General features: G+C 44.8%; 1 protein-coding gene across 1 annotated transcript in view; it reads right to left on the bottom strand.

Moving 5' to 3' along the window:
• LOC115459015 overlaps positions 1–13453 on the bottom strand; it is a gene marked incomplete at its 3' end in the record, with an annotated part of 39202 nt that extends 25749 nt beyond the window's left edge. The window contains exon 1 of the mRNA XM_030188874.1: positions 13002–13453. Coding sequence (XP_030044734.1) covers positions 13002–13104 — 103 coding nt within the window. The remainder of the gene's footprint in view (positions 1–13001) is intronic.
• Between the last annotated feature and the right edge of the window lie 1929 nt (positions 13454–15382).

Below are 15382 nucleotides of genomic sequence, written 5' to 3'. Positions count from 1 at the left end.
ATCCTTTTTCATGTTTTCCACTCCCTCCTGGGTGTCCACTCTGTTGCAGATCTTAGTATCATCCGCAAATAGGCAAACTTTACCTTCTAACCCTTCGGCAATGTCACTCACAAATATATTGAACAGAATCGGTCCCAGTACCGATCCCTGAGGCACACCAAAACAGGCCCAAAACAACAACAACAAAAAAAACATCAATGCTGGCTTGCCCCCCCCCCCCCCCCGTAGCGCTCCTTTAGCACCACATCCCTGCACCCGGCCCCAACTGGCCCCAAACTTAATCGGAAGCCCAAAACAATGGAACTGCCCCCACAGGTAAGTATTTATCTTTTTTTTTTCCTCCTCATTCCCCCTTTATTCCATGTTACAGAAGATGGGCGCCCTTCTCTTTCGAAAATTCACCTTTATGTAGCTTTATCTTTAAACAATTGTATTAGAAGTTTTCAACCAGTTAAACAATAACAAAACAGCTTATGTGATCAGTAGTAATCTTCCCCTCCCCCCCCCCCCCCCCCCCCCCAGCATCCCCTTCTAATGACAACTCTGCTCATTATAATCAATTTATAAGCATCAGAGGCCTTTGCTCTTATGGCCTCCAACGTTTGAATTATGACTATACCAATTAAACTGAGCAAATCCCACCCCACCCCCTACCCCTCTCACAGTATGAGATCAATCACCTCTGGGTCCATGACATTGTGTTGAAAGCCTATGATTACAATTTATTTAATATAAGACTTTGCCCTCTAGCTGACACTGGTTGTAAATAACCATTCCAAATCTGTACAAACAGTTTGTGAGAGCCCCAGGCCTCTCTGGCCTCTCATTCCAGGAGTTGATGAATTTACTTCCTCCAATTCCAACAATATAAGTATATAAGTATTGCCATACATGACACACCGAAGGTCCATCAAACCCAGCATCCTGTTTCCAACGGTGGGCAATCCAGGTCACAAATACCTGGCAAGATCCCAAAACAGATACGCTGCTTATCACAGAAATAAGCAGTGGATTTTTCCCAAGTCCATTTTAATAATGGTCTATGGACTTTTCCTTTAGGAAGCCATCCAAACCTTTTTTAAACCCCGCTAAGCTAACTGCTTTTACTACATTCTCTGGCAACGAATTTCAGAAATTAATTATACGTTGAGTGAAGAAATATTTTCTCCGATTCGTTTTAAATTTACTACTTTGTAGCTTCATTGCATGCCCCTTAGTCTTAGTATTTTTGCAAAGAGTAAACAATTGATTCACGTCTACCCGTTCCAATCCACTCATTATTTTATAGACCTCTATCATATCTCCCCTCAGCCATCTTTTCTCCAAGCTGAAGAGACCTAGACGCTTTAGCTTTTCCTCATAGGGAAGTCGTCCCATCCCATTTATCATTTTCGTCGCCCTTCTCTGCACCTTTTCTAATTCCACTATATCTTTTTTGAGATGCGGCGACCAGAATTGAACACAATATTTAGAACTTTAAATCAGGCATGGACATTGTTTAAAAATACTATGGTGGAAGCCCAGACCAGATGCATTTCACATATTAACAAAGGTGGAAAGGAGAGTAAATGACAGCCAGCGTGGTTAAAAGATGAAGTGAAAGAGGCTATTAGAGCCAAAAGAGCATCCTTCAAAGAATGGAAAAAGAATTCAAATGAAGAAAATAAGAACCAACATTAGCACTGTCAAGTTAGATGCAAAAAATGAAATTACCACAAGAGCCACGCGGTAGCCGGGCGGTATCTCCATTATGGAACGCGTTGGTTTAGTAAAAGGGCCCCTCAAAGAATAGTTAAGCTCTAGAACTCGCTGCCAGAAGATGTGGTAACAGCAGTTAGCATATCTGGGTTTAACAAAGGTTTGGACAAATTCCTGGAGGAAAAGTCCATAGTCTTTTATTGAGATGGTCATGGGGGAAGCCACTGTTTGCCCCGTGATTGGTACCATGGAGTGTTGCCACTAATTGGGTTTTTGTCAGGTACTTCTGACCTGGATTGTACACTACTGGAAGCAGGATGCTGGGCTAGATGGACCACTGGTCTGACCCAGTACGACTATTCTTACATTCTTCTGTTTTTTTTCTCACGATGCTTCCTGGAAAATGCCCCCTAGAAATCTATTAAAAAATACGATTCTAAACTTTCCAAATTTCTATGGAACAAGTAACATAGTAGATGACGGCAGAAAAAAGACCTGCACGGTCCATCCAGTCTGCCCAACAAGACAACTCATGTGTGCTACTTTTTGTGTATACCCTACTTTGATTTGTACCTATGCTCTTTAGGGCACAGACCGTATAAGTCTGCCCAGCACTATCCCCGCCTCCCAACCACCAGCCCCGCCTCCCAACCACCGGCTCTGGCACAGACCGTATAAGTCTGCCCAGCACTATCCCCGCCTCCCACCACCGGCTCTGGCACAGACCGTATAAGTCTGCCCAGCACTATCCCCGCCTCCCAACCACCAGCCCCGCCTCCCACCACTGGCTCTGGCACAGACCGTATAAGTCTGCCCAGCACTATCCCCGCCTCCCACCAACAGCTCTGGCACAGACCGTCTAAGTCTGCCCAGCACTATCCCCGCCTCCCAACCTCCAGCCCCGCCTCCCACTACCGGCTCTGCTATCCAATCTTGGTTAAGTCTTCATGTATTGCCTTAAAAACTTTGAAAACTCCCAGGTATCAAGATGGAGTTAATTTCCCAGATTTTCATTCCTCTCACTTGGCATCCCTACTAAAATATGGGACATTTTGGATTACAAATGATCCTGAAAACTCTTATTCTCTGCCATGGTTGGAAAATGAGAAAGACCTTCTTCTACCCATGTTACTGACATCGAATGCGCCTTTGACACTGAAGTATTATAAATTATTAAAAGATACTCAGAATGTTCTCATAACACTGGAAAATATTTCTCCATTAACAAGATGGAATTCGATTGATTTAGCCATTGGTGAGCATGTAAAGATGTTAAGTTGGGGATATTTCACTGAAGACAGGGCGTTGTAGTTAATAACCTGGGAGGGGGAGGAACAAAGTTGGAGGCATGTGGAGAGGAAATAAAAAAAAAAAACCTTGATAACTGTTTCTCTACTTCTCAGGTCAGTGCATCGGATCTGTTCTGAATAGATGTCTGTTAACAAGTTTGGATGTGACTAATTTGAATCACCTTTAACAAAAATTTTGAGGGTAGGGGTGGGGGGCTGGGGTTAGGGGGAGTTAAAAATTGTTAAAAGTTTGATGACCGTTTTTTTTTTCTTTTCCATTGGTCTTTATTGTAGAGATATTGCATTTGAATCTCTGTACACCTTTATAATTGAATGTGTTATTTTGACGTCATCAATAAAAATGTTTAAAACTAACAAGATGGAATTCTTTGAATATTGCTATTTGTAATAATCCGGTTTAAGATTGCTAAGGTCTGCATTAAGTGGCCCAAAGTTAAGAGGGAATAGGCTTAGGAGTAACCTAAGGAAGTAGTATTTCACAGAAAGGGTGGTGGAGGCGTGGAATGGCCTCCCGGTGGAGGCGGTGGAGTCGAGGGCTGTTCCAGAATTTATTTATTTATTTATTTTTATTTATTTGTTGCATTTGTATCCCACATTTTCCCACCTATTTGCAGGCTCAATGTGGCTTACAATGTATCGTTATTGGTAGATAATAGATTGGAGGATAGATTTAAAAAGGCATGGGATAAGCATGTGGGATCGCTTAGGAACAGGAAGAATTAGGGGTTACAGAGGATGGGCAGACTGGATGAGTCATGTGGCCTTTATCTGCCATTATGTTTCTATGTTTCTAAATGGCAATCATTAGGAATTTGGTCCTTAAGATATACACAAAATAACCCTTCCTTATTTTCTTTTCAGGAATTCTCTCTATCGTACAATTTACCACAATCTCGATATTTTAACTGTGGAGGCTTACAAGACTATTAAAAGTTCCAGCTCTCTAGCGAAGCTTAAAGGTCACAAGACTATAATTAGAGATAAACTTATTTCCACTATGTACAAACAAATTCACAAATAACTCTTTTCAATATTTAATGGTGCAATTAACCTTTGGGAGACTGAATTGAACATACAAAGACAAGGAAAAATTATGTCTTACCTGATAATTTTCTTTCCTTTAGTCCTACCATACCAATGGGTTATGTCCGTCCACCAGTTTAAAGAGACCAAGAACAAAGCAGTTCTAAGTAATTCGCCCCTTAAGGGCATCGTGCAGCCTGGAATGCTCAGTATTTCGAATAGCCAAGCAATGGTGCTCAATACATATAAAGAACATGGAAACCTCAATAGCCAATGAGGCCATCTGGCAGTCACTATAAGCTGTAGTTAGGCTCATACTCAACTGACATACAGATATTTCACTGAGTCAGGAGATGTGGAACACCAAAGGAAAGGAGATGTAACATTGAAAAAATTATATCTGCAAATAAAGAGAGAGAAAGAGTACCCAGAAGCGAGACAAGGAGGGCTTCTGGACTGGTCTGGTAGGACTAAAGGAAAGAAAATTATCAGGTAAGACATCATTTTTCCTTCTCTTACATCCATACCAGTCCAGTCCAGATCAATGGGATGCAGCAAAGCAGCTTCTCAAGAAGGTTGGGGCCAAAAGGTAGAGAAATAAATTAAGGATAGCCCAAACTTTTGGTTGGTTCAAAGTTTGAAAGGCATCATGTGTGCATAGACTTTCCAAAGGCACATAACAAAGTGCGGTAAACCGTAAGGAAGCACTATACATGTGAAGGAAGTCAACTTCAGAATATGGAAAAATACCAAGGAAATCTGATGAAAAGGATTTGAGACATATGGATTGACAAAGCTTGTGATAGAACACCCATGTAACTGAAAGGTGTAGACAAGAGATAAGGTCATGAGTCAGTCCATGACAGAATACATCCTTGATCGAGAAGAGAAAAGGATCTCATGAGGCTCAGGATTGACTGACATGCCCCCATTTGTGGACTCAGAAGACATGAAACAGGGAATACTTATGTTTATGATATACAGCAGGTGCCCTGGAAACAGCTAAACTTTAGAAACATACAAATGATGGAGTCCAAGACACACAGCAGACCGGCAAAGCCACCAAATAAGTGAATAGAGGAAGTGAGACATCGTAAAAGACAGAAACTACCAGAAAATAATATGTCGGAGTTGCCAGACACCCCAGGAGAATCAAGATAGAGATGATAAACTAGCGAGTCGAATAGCCATAGCTACCAAATCAGGAGCTGAATCAGGTCACCTTAGAATGAGGTACCGTCGAGCAGCAGGAACCAAGCCAGTGATTGTATGGGCCAAAGCTATACAAGCAACTGCTGAATCCAATGTCCTGGAAGTGGCTGCAGTAGGTGTAACCATGTAGAAAACCTTAGAAAATGATCCAGTGGTCCATATAGGTAAGACAGATAGGCGATGCTCTAAAGAAAACTGGAGGAGTTGGTAAATAAAGTTGACTGCCGGGGGTGCAGAAATTCAGACAGCTGCTGTGGAATAAAACAATAAGCACAGCAACTGGAGCCACACAGGAGGATACTGCATCTGAGTTAAAAATGCCGCTTCTCAGAACTCCTCAGATACTTCACGCCTGCAACCATTGTAGGTGAAGTCACAACTACGACCTGTACACCTCATGCCAACATGTAGCCTCCTGCTCTAGAAACCACCCCTGCAGAAGTCATCCTCCAGCCAACTCAGTGGATGCTTGTTACATAAGTACATAAGTATTGCCATACTGGGAAAGACCTAAGGTCCATCAAGCCCAGCATCCTGTTTGCAACAGTGGCCAATCCAGGTCACAAATACCTGGTAAGATCCCAAAAAAGTACAAAACATTCTATACTGCTTATCCTAGAAATATTTTCCCCAAGTCCAATTTAATTTGGTCTATGGACTTTTTCTTTAGGAAGCCGTCCAAACCTTTTTTAAACTTTGCTAAGCTAACCGCCTTTACCACATTCTTTGGCAACAAATTCCAGAGTTTAATTACACATTGAGCGAAGAAATATTTTCTCTGATTTGTTTTAAATTTACTACATTGTAGCTTCATCGCATGCCCCCTAGTCCTAGTATTTTTGGAAAGCGTAAACAGATGCAGCATCTTTCAGGGAATTGTGAGACTGAAAGATGCTGCGAACTGCTATGTAGATAATGATGAAGAAAAGGCAAATTTGCTAAATAGATACTTTTGTTCTGTTTTCACTGAAGAAAATCCTGGAGAAGGACCACGATTGACTGGCAAAAGTACATATGAGAATGGAGTGGATATAGCACCGTTCACAGAAGAGACTGTATATGAACAATTTGAAAATCTAAAGGTGGACAAAGCAGTGGGACCGGATGGGATCCACCCCAGGATACTGAGGGAGCTCAGAGAGGTTCTGGTGGGTCCTCTTAAAGATTTGTTTAATAAATCCTTGGAGACGGGAGAGGTTCCGAGGGATTGGAGAACGGCGGAGGTGGTCCCTCTTCACAAAAGTGGTGATAGGGAAGAAGCTGGAAACTACAGGCCAGTAAGCCTCACTTCGGTTATTGGAAAAGTAATGGAAGCCATGCTGAAGGAAAGGATAGTGAATTTCCTGGAAGCCAATAAGTTGCAAGATCCGAGACAACATGGTTTCACCAAAGGGAAATCGTGCCAAACGAATCTCATTGAATTCTTTGGGTGACCGGAGAATTGAATCAGGGACATGCTATAGACTTAATCTACTTGGATTTCAGCAAAGCTTTTGACACGGTTCCCTATAGGAGGCTCTCACATGAGTATATATACACATACTCTACGCTGAGGGACTTCATGTCCCTGGTTCCACATCCAGACATTCCCATAGGACCCAACAGGTGCAGCACCAGTGATGCAATACTGATCAGAAGCTTTCATCGGGAAGGTGATGTGCCTCTCTCTTTATATCCAAGATACCAAGAAAAAATAGTGTCATAGGAATGACTCTTTCTTGACAGCTCCTGTGAGCCTGGCAGGAAGGGAGAAATTAATTGAAAGCTAAAACAAAGGAAGTGGAACTGTGAAGCCAGGCGAGGGCTTACACAAGCCAGAGGAAGGCGCGACAAGAGAAGAGGGGCTGGATTAAGGAGGTTAGTGACTAGTTCTGCTCTGCTCCAGGCTTACCTCCTCCCCTCCCTGCAGGCAGCCTGGAAAGGACGGACTACAGTAGAACCTCCCTGCTGCTCTGGAGTCTGAAAATAAGTGACAGAACAACGTTCCAGGCTGTTCCCTCAGCAATTAAGCCCTCCTCTGGGAACAAAGCTCTGGGACCGGACGGGATCCATTCCGGGGCGTTGCGGGACTAGTTAAAGATTTAACAAATCTTTGGAGACGGGAGAGGTTCCGCATGATTGGAGAAGAGCGGATGTGGTCCCTCTTCACAAAAGTGGTAACAGAGAGGAAGCGGATAAGTCTCATTTCGGTCACTGGAAAAGTAACAGAAGAACTGAAATTCCTGGAATCCAATGGGCTGATGACGTCATCGAAAAAGGCCTTTTTCGATTTTAAACCTGTATTCTTTTTGTGAAAGCAACATGCATGCGCTGCTTTACTGCACAGCCAACCCAACAGCAGCAGCGATTCAGGGAAGGATAAAAAGGCAATAGGTCATCCAAGTAAATCTTTAGTGAAAACTTGACCCAAAGCTAGCCAAGTTTCAGAAGACCTCCTTCGTCAGGAGTTATGTCTCCACTGCCTTCTGGCATTTGAACTGAGCATCATTTCATGAAGGATTTCCAGTACAATTATAGTCCTGCGTTTGAATTGTGGAAAGCAGTATGTCCCCCGACGAAGGTTTTCCGAAACTTGACCAGGTTGGGTCCTGTTTTCATTAAAGTTTTACTTGGATGAGCTATTGCCTTTTTGTCCTTCCCTAGATCGCTGCTGCTGTTGGGTTGTCTGATTTGATTCTGCAGTGGTTTGTCTCCTGTTTGTTTCTGCTTATTGTACACCATTATATGTGACTGTAATTTGTAATTTTAATGTTGCTACTATTGAGATTCTGTTGCTACTATTGGAGATTCTACATGGAATGTTAATTTTGCTATTCCACTAGCAACATTCCATGTAGAAGCCTGCCCTTGCAGATCAGCAACGCGGCTGCGCAGGCTTCTGTTTCTGTCAGTCTGACGTTTCACAGAAACAAAAGCCTGTGCGGCCGCGTTGCTGATCTGCAAGGGCAGGCTTCTACATGGAATGTTGCTAGTGGAGGAGTAGCCTAGTGGTTAGTGCAGTGGACTCTGATTCTGGGGAACTGGGTTCAATTCCCACTGCAGCTCCTTGTGACTCTGGGCAAGTCACTTAACCCTCCATTGCCCCAGGTACAAAATAAGTACCTGAATATATGTAAACCGCTTTGAATGTAGTTGCAAAAACCTCAGAAAGGCGGTATGTCAAATCCCAGTTCCCTTTCCCTATTTGAGATTCTATATGGAATGTTGCTACTATTGAGATTCTGTTGCAACTATTTGAGATTCTATATGGAATGTTGCTACTATTGAGATTCTACATGGAATGTTGCTAGTGGAGGAGTAGCCTAGTGGTTAGTGCAGTGGACTCTGATTCTGGGGAACTGTGTTCAATTCCCACTGCAGCTCCTTGTGACTCTGGGCAAGTCACTTAACCCTCCATTGCACCTGGTACAAAATAAGTACCTGAATATATGTAAACCGCTTTGAATGTAGTTGCAAAAACCTCAGAAAGGCAGTATATCAAGTCCCATTTCCCTTGCCTTTCCCTTCCCATTACAATGAGTATTTAAGATTTTGCATTCTTCTTCAGAGGTTACTGCCATGAAGTATTTTTGGATTTTTAGAGCATTCTTCCACTCACAATATTTTGGGTAGGGTTATTCTCACGTTCTTATATGTGTGTAGTTTGTTTTTTATTTATGTACTTGTAGACTCCTGACGCAGGCCCTAGCGCCGAAACATGGTCTGTGTCGAGTCAGATGGAAGAATTATTATTAAAGTTCTCCGGCCAATCTCATCGACTCTGCTGTTGTTTCTTGCAGACAGGGTGGTCGATGACTGGAATGCCCTCTCGAAGGAGGTGGTGGAGACAAAAATGGTGACGGATTTCAAAAAGGCATGGGATGAACACAGAGGATGTCTAATTAGAAAATGAACGGTATAAGAAATTAAACTTAAATGGCTTCATGTGCGTTTGATGTGTCAAGTGCTGCTTAGATGGTGATTCTGGCTGTGAAGAACTAAGGCCAGTGGTGGGCAGACTCTATGATCTGTGTCCCGTAGGATGGGCTGGAGAGGGATTCGATGGCATGTGAGGAAAGTGCCTGGGGAATTTTTGCAGTCTGTGTCCCAGAAAAGGCAAAGAAAAACCAGGATCAAGTATTTTATACCACGCTCTTTGTTGGTTTAATCATGTATTGATAATTAGTTTGAATGTTGGGTAGACTGGATGGACCATTGAGGTCTTTATCTGCCATCATCTGCTGTGTTATTATCAGGCTTATTTTCGAAAGTGATCGCCGGCCTTCTTCCGACATAAATCGGGAGATGGCCGGCGATCTCTCAAAAGCGGCGAAATCGGTATAATCGAAAGCGGCTTTTTGGACACCATTGCCGCTTTCCCGTCGCCGCGCCGGTGAAAGTTCAAGGGGGCGTGTCGGCGGCATAGCAAAGGTTGGACATGGGCGGGCATGGGCGTGGCTACCAGATGGCAGGCTTTCGCGGATAATGGAAAAAAAAAAGCGGCGTGATTCAGTATTTTGCCAGGTTTACTTGGACCTTATATTTTCACAACCAAGTCTCAAAAAGGTGCCCCAACTGACCAGATGACCACCGGAGGGAATGGGGGATAACCTCCCTGTAGTCCCCCAGTGGTCACCGACCCCCTCCCACACTAAAAAAATAAAAATAACAAAACTTTTTTTTACCAGCCTGTATGCCAGCCTCAAATGTCATACCCAGCTCCCTGACAGCAGTATGCAAGTCCCTGGAGCAGTTTTTAATGGGTGCAGTGCACTTCAGGCACCCAGACCCAGGCCCATCCCCATCCCCCCCTACCTGTTACACTTGTGGTGGTAAGTGTGGAGCCCTCCAAACCCCCCCAAAACCCACTGTACCCACATGTAGGTGCCCCCTTCACCCATAAGGGTTATGGTAATGGTGTAGAGTTGTGGGGAGTGGGTTTTGGGGGGATTTGGGGGGGCTCAACACCCAAGGTAAGGGAGCTATGCACCTGGGAGCTATTTTTATTTTTATATTTTTAGAAGTGCCCCCTAGGGTGCCCGGTTGCTGTCCTGGCATGTCAGGGGGACCAGTGCACTACAAATGCTGGCTCCTCCCATGACCAAATGCCTTGGATTTCGCCGGGTTTGAGATTGCCGGCATTTTTTTCCATTATCGCTGAAAAACAAAACCGGCCATCTCAAATCCGGCGAACTCTGGCATTTGGCCGGGCTAAACCGTAATATCGAAAAAAAGATGGCCGGCCATTTTTTTCAATAATACTGTTCCGTCCAGCTGTTGCGCCTCCGCCAAAATAGATTGCTGGCTATCTATTTCGCCAGCGACGTTCGATTATGCCCCTCCACGTTACTTCTAAATGAGCCGTCTAGTTTTGGAAGGGAAGAAGTAGTGGGGGGGGGGGGGGAGAAGATAGTGTAAAGTACAATGCTCGGAGTTCGCAAGTAAATTATGTTTGTCCCATCTTACTAGTCGCAAGCACTTCTATCAGCTTTATGGCAGGGTACTTGATTGCACCAGTGGCATAGCCCCTCCCCCCAAGGTCTGCTGGTTTGGTTGGCAGGGGTCCCCAAACCCTGCCAGCAGGTTTCCTGCAGCGATATTTCCCGCCGTGCTGCCTGCCCTGCTTTCCCCCTTCCCCATGCACCTGCTTATTTTTAGTGAAATTGAGAATGCGCGAGCTTCGCACCAGGACGGGAAAGCAGGGCAGGCAACGCGACAGCAAATATCGCCGCAGGAAAGCTTGGAGACCCCCGCCAGCCCAGGTACATGAGGTTACGGTGGGGATTGAGCAGTGGGGAGGTGGGACAAAATGTGCCCCCCCCTTGTGGACTCATACCCCCTCCCAAATCGAGGTCTGGCTACACCTCTGGATTGCACCAAGTGTATTCTTGGCCAGTTGTGTTCTCTAAAGAAACCTACTTTCCTTCATCGATAGGCTTAAACCAGACACGCTTTTATAGAACTGTCCTCTGTATAGTTACTTCAATTTTTGTCATATTTTTAACAATTTATGTGTAATTTCCCCAGTAAATAGTAACATAGTAACATAGTAGATGACGGCAGAAAAAGACCTGCACGGTCCATCCAGTCTGCCCAACAAGATAAACTTACATGTGCTACTTTTTGTGTATACCTTACCTTGATTTGTACCTGTCCTCTTCAGGGCACAGACCGTATAAGTCTGCCCAGCACTATCCCCGCCTCCAAACCACCAGTCCCGCCTCCCACCACCGGCTCTGGCACAGACCGTATAAGTCTGCCCAGCACCATCTCCGTCTCCCGCCACCAGCTTTGCCACCCAATCTCGTCTAAGCTCTTTAGGATCCATTCTTTCTGAGCAGGATTCCTTTATGTTTATCCCACGCATGTTTGAATTCCGTTACCGTTTTCCTCTCCACCACCTCCCGCGGGAGGGCATTCCAAGCATCCACTACTCTCTCTGTGAAAAAATACTTCCTGACAGTTTTCTTGAGTTTGCCCCCCTTCACTCTCATTTCATGTCCTCTCGTTCTACCACCTTCCCATCTCCGGAAAAGGTTCGTTTGCGGATTAATACCTTTCAAATATTTGAACGTTTGTATCATATCACCCCTGTTTCTCCTTTCTTCCAGAGTATACATGTTCAGGTCATCAAGTTTCTCCTCATAGGTCTTGTAATGTAAATACCAACCAAAGTGATGTACAATAAGCAAAAAAACACACCAAAATACAGTGGATAAGGGATCTAAATGAACAAACTCAACCAATTACAAAAGATCCCTTGTGGGAAAAAAAATGAGCAAACTTAGGTGTCCCACACTCACAGTGCCAAATAGTTTAGGAATGGGAAGGAAACAGCTTGAAAGAGCTCTGGATCCCCAGATCTTATAGAGCTGAAAGGATGGTGAATGAGCTGCAATTCATCACTGGCTGAAAAAAAAAACTTCTATAGACAGATATAGAAAGCACATCAACATAATGTAATTTCACACTAACACAGTAAAACACCAAAGCACTTCTTCTGACCAATCAAGTGGCTCTCTTCTGTATCGGCAGCCACCCACAGTGGGAAGGGGGGACGGGGACCCACAGGAGAAGGAGGTGAGTGCAACATGGGAGGGAAAAGGAGCCCAGTGGCAGCACAGAAGAGCAAGAGGATGGTGGGGGTCCAGTTACACAGCAAGGGAGGAAAAAGGGGAGGAAGGGACCCAGCTGCAACTGGGGGAGGGGGATAGCCCAGTGGCACAGTCTGGGAAGAGAGGGAGAAAGATGACCTTTCAGATCCCAGTAACCAGGGGTGGACTGACATCCGGGCAGGAGGAGAAAAAAAAGGAGGGTTTAGAGCCCAATGGCACAGCCTGGGAAGGAAGAGGAAGTTTAGAGCCCAGTGGCACAGTCTAGAGAGGGGCAGGAGGAGAAGGACGAGGGGGTTTAGAGCCCAGTGGCACAGTCTGGAGAGGGGCAGTGGGAGAAGGAAGAGGGGTTTAGAGCCCAGCGGCACAGTCTGGAGAGGGGCAGTGGGAGAAGGAAGAGGGGTTTAGAACCCAGTGGCACACTACAGAGGGGAGAGGGATGGCACAGTTTTGGCAGAGATGGGGCTCCCCATCATGGCACACCACGCAGCCAGTAGGATGGGTGAAGTAGAGGAGGGAGGACTTTCAGCTTAGCCCTCGAATAACCCAGCTCAGCAGATCTGCACAAGGGGCAGCAGCCCTTCCCCTCCCCCCTGCGGGGGCTCCCAGCTACCACTCGCTTCTCTGAAGGATATGGCCAAGGAAAGGCAAAGGGAAAGTTACAAACCTTTCTCCTGTGAACTCGCCTCCTGGTCCGAGCAGTAAGACCGTGCCAGAAATGCAGCCAGGAGCAGAAAGCCCCCGACCCGGGGGAGACAGAGGGGTTGCATAGGGCTGGGGGGGGGGACACGGGGGTCGTCTACAGGCAGATCCCCGGGAGTGCAGGGACCAGAGGGGCACTGCCTGAGCCTGACCCACCTCCCCAGCCCCCTCTCATCTGCAGGAACAGAAAACCGGCTTCTGGCTTTGTTTTTTGTTTAGCCCTGGGCCGACCCCAGATCTTCCCATAACGGTGGTATCCTGAACTCATCCAGCCTTGCAGCTAAAGATCACTTCCAGAACCGGATGCATCTCAGCTCAGCCCCTCAGGACAGGCAGAAGTGACACTTTGCCTGCTGCAGCCCTTCCTCTCTGCTGCTTTGTTTTGCAGATCCACAGACAATGAAAAGCATTAAGCGTGCAAAGTAAGTATCTCCCCCTCCCTCCCCCTCTCCCTCTTTCCAGGCTCTGGAGGAGGCTCTTGGCTCTTCCTTTGCCCTCAGCTCCGGGACCTTGTGCACTGGCGCCCTCTGCTGGTGCTCTGCAGAAAGGCACGAGGCTGAAACAGTCATTTCTTTGCCTTTTGACTATCAATAGAAATCAAACAAAATAAAACATGGAAAAGAAAATAAGATGATACCTTTTTTATTGGACATAACTTAATACATTTCTTGATTAGCTTTCGAAGGTTGCCCTTCTTCCTCAGATCGGAAATAAGCAAATGTGCTAGCTGACAGTGTATATAAGTGAAAACATTCAAGCATTACTATGACAGTCTGACAGGGTGGGAGGATGGGGGTGGGTCGGAGGTATGTTAGTTAGCTGAAAACTGCACAGACTAACTCTATAAGAGAAGGCTTGACACGAGGAATAGAAAAACAAACGAGAAAGTACAGCCTATGGAATTCTTTCTGGTGTATTGAGGGGGAATTCCGCATTGCAGCAAACCCCCCAAAAGCTGAACAATTTCAAAGCTAGGAATTGCTGATGTAATCCCCCATTCTGAAAAAGAAGGATTACCTTTGAAAGCTAATAAAAAACATTATTAAGTTAGTCCAATAAAAAAAGGTATCTTTTTTTATTAAGGGAAAGGGAAATGGGACTTGATATACCGCCTTTCTGAGGTTTTTTGCAACTACATTCAAAGCGGTTTACGTTTATACAGGTACTTAGTTTGTACCAGGGGCTATGGAGGGTTAAGTGACTTGCCCAGAGTCACAAGGAGTTGCAGTGGGAATCAAACTCAGTTCCCCAGAATCAAAGTCCACTGCACTAACCACTAGGCTACTCCTCCACTAGCAACAGTCCATGTAGAATCTCAATTATTATTATTATTATTATTATTATTATTATTATTATTATTATTATTATTATTATTATTATTATTATTACATTTGTACCCCGCGCTTTCCCACACAATGCAGGCTCAATGCGGCTTACATAGTAATTTGAAATACAAACTTAATAGAATTTTAATAAAACAGTAGTAAAACAATGTAAAGTTGGGCTTAGTAGTGTATGATAAGTTGAGCTAGATAATATATGACTAGGATAAAAGAGGGTAGACAGGATAGGATAGTGTAATTTGGGAGAAAGGGTAAGGAGGGATAAAATTAAGGAGCGATGGAAAGAGAAGGATGGGAGGTTGGTATTTAAGTCAGAACAGAATTGGGGGCGGAAGTCGTTTATTAATCGGATTGGTCTGGGTATAGCGTTCCAAAGCTGGCTGCCCAAAAAGGAGAAACTGGATGCGTAGTAGGTCTTGTACTTAATTCCTCTACAATTGGGAAGGTGTAGGTGTAGTAACAACAGAATCTCAATAGTACCAACCACTAGGCTACTCTTCCACTCCTTGGGATTCCAAAATCTTGCTATTCTTTGGGATTCTACATGGAATGTTGCTACTCTTTGAGATTGTGCCTGGAATCTTGTTAATGGGACTTGATACACCGCCTTTCTGTGGTTTTGCAACTACATTCAAAACAGTTTACATAGTATATACAGGTACTTATTTGTACCAGGGGCAATGGAGGGTTAAGTGACATTCCCAGAGTCACAAGGAGCTGCAGTGTTAATCCAACTCAGTTCCCCAGGATCAAAGGCCACTGCACTAACTACTAGGCTACTCCTCCACTAGCAACATTCCATGTAGAAGCCTGCCCTTGCAGATCAGCAATGCGGCCACATATGTGCAGGACATCAGACTCACAGAAACAGAAGCCTGCGCAGCCGCGTTGCTGATCTGCAAGGCCAGGCTTCTACATGGAATGTTGCTAGTGGAATAGCAACATTCCATGTAGAATCTCAATAGTAGCAACATTCCATCTAGAACCTCCAATAGCAGCAACA

Source organism: Microcaecilia unicolor, unplaced genomic scaffold (genome assembly GCF_901765095.1).
Source record: "Microcaecilia unicolor unplaced genomic scaffold, aMicUni1.1, whole genome shotgun sequence".
Lineage (NCBI taxonomy): Eukaryota > Metazoa > Chordata > Amphibia > Gymnophiona > Siphonopidae > Microcaecilia > Microcaecilia unicolor.
The sequence above is the reverse complement of the archived record's forward strand: the minus strand, read 5'-3'. Positions and strand labels throughout refer to the sequence as shown.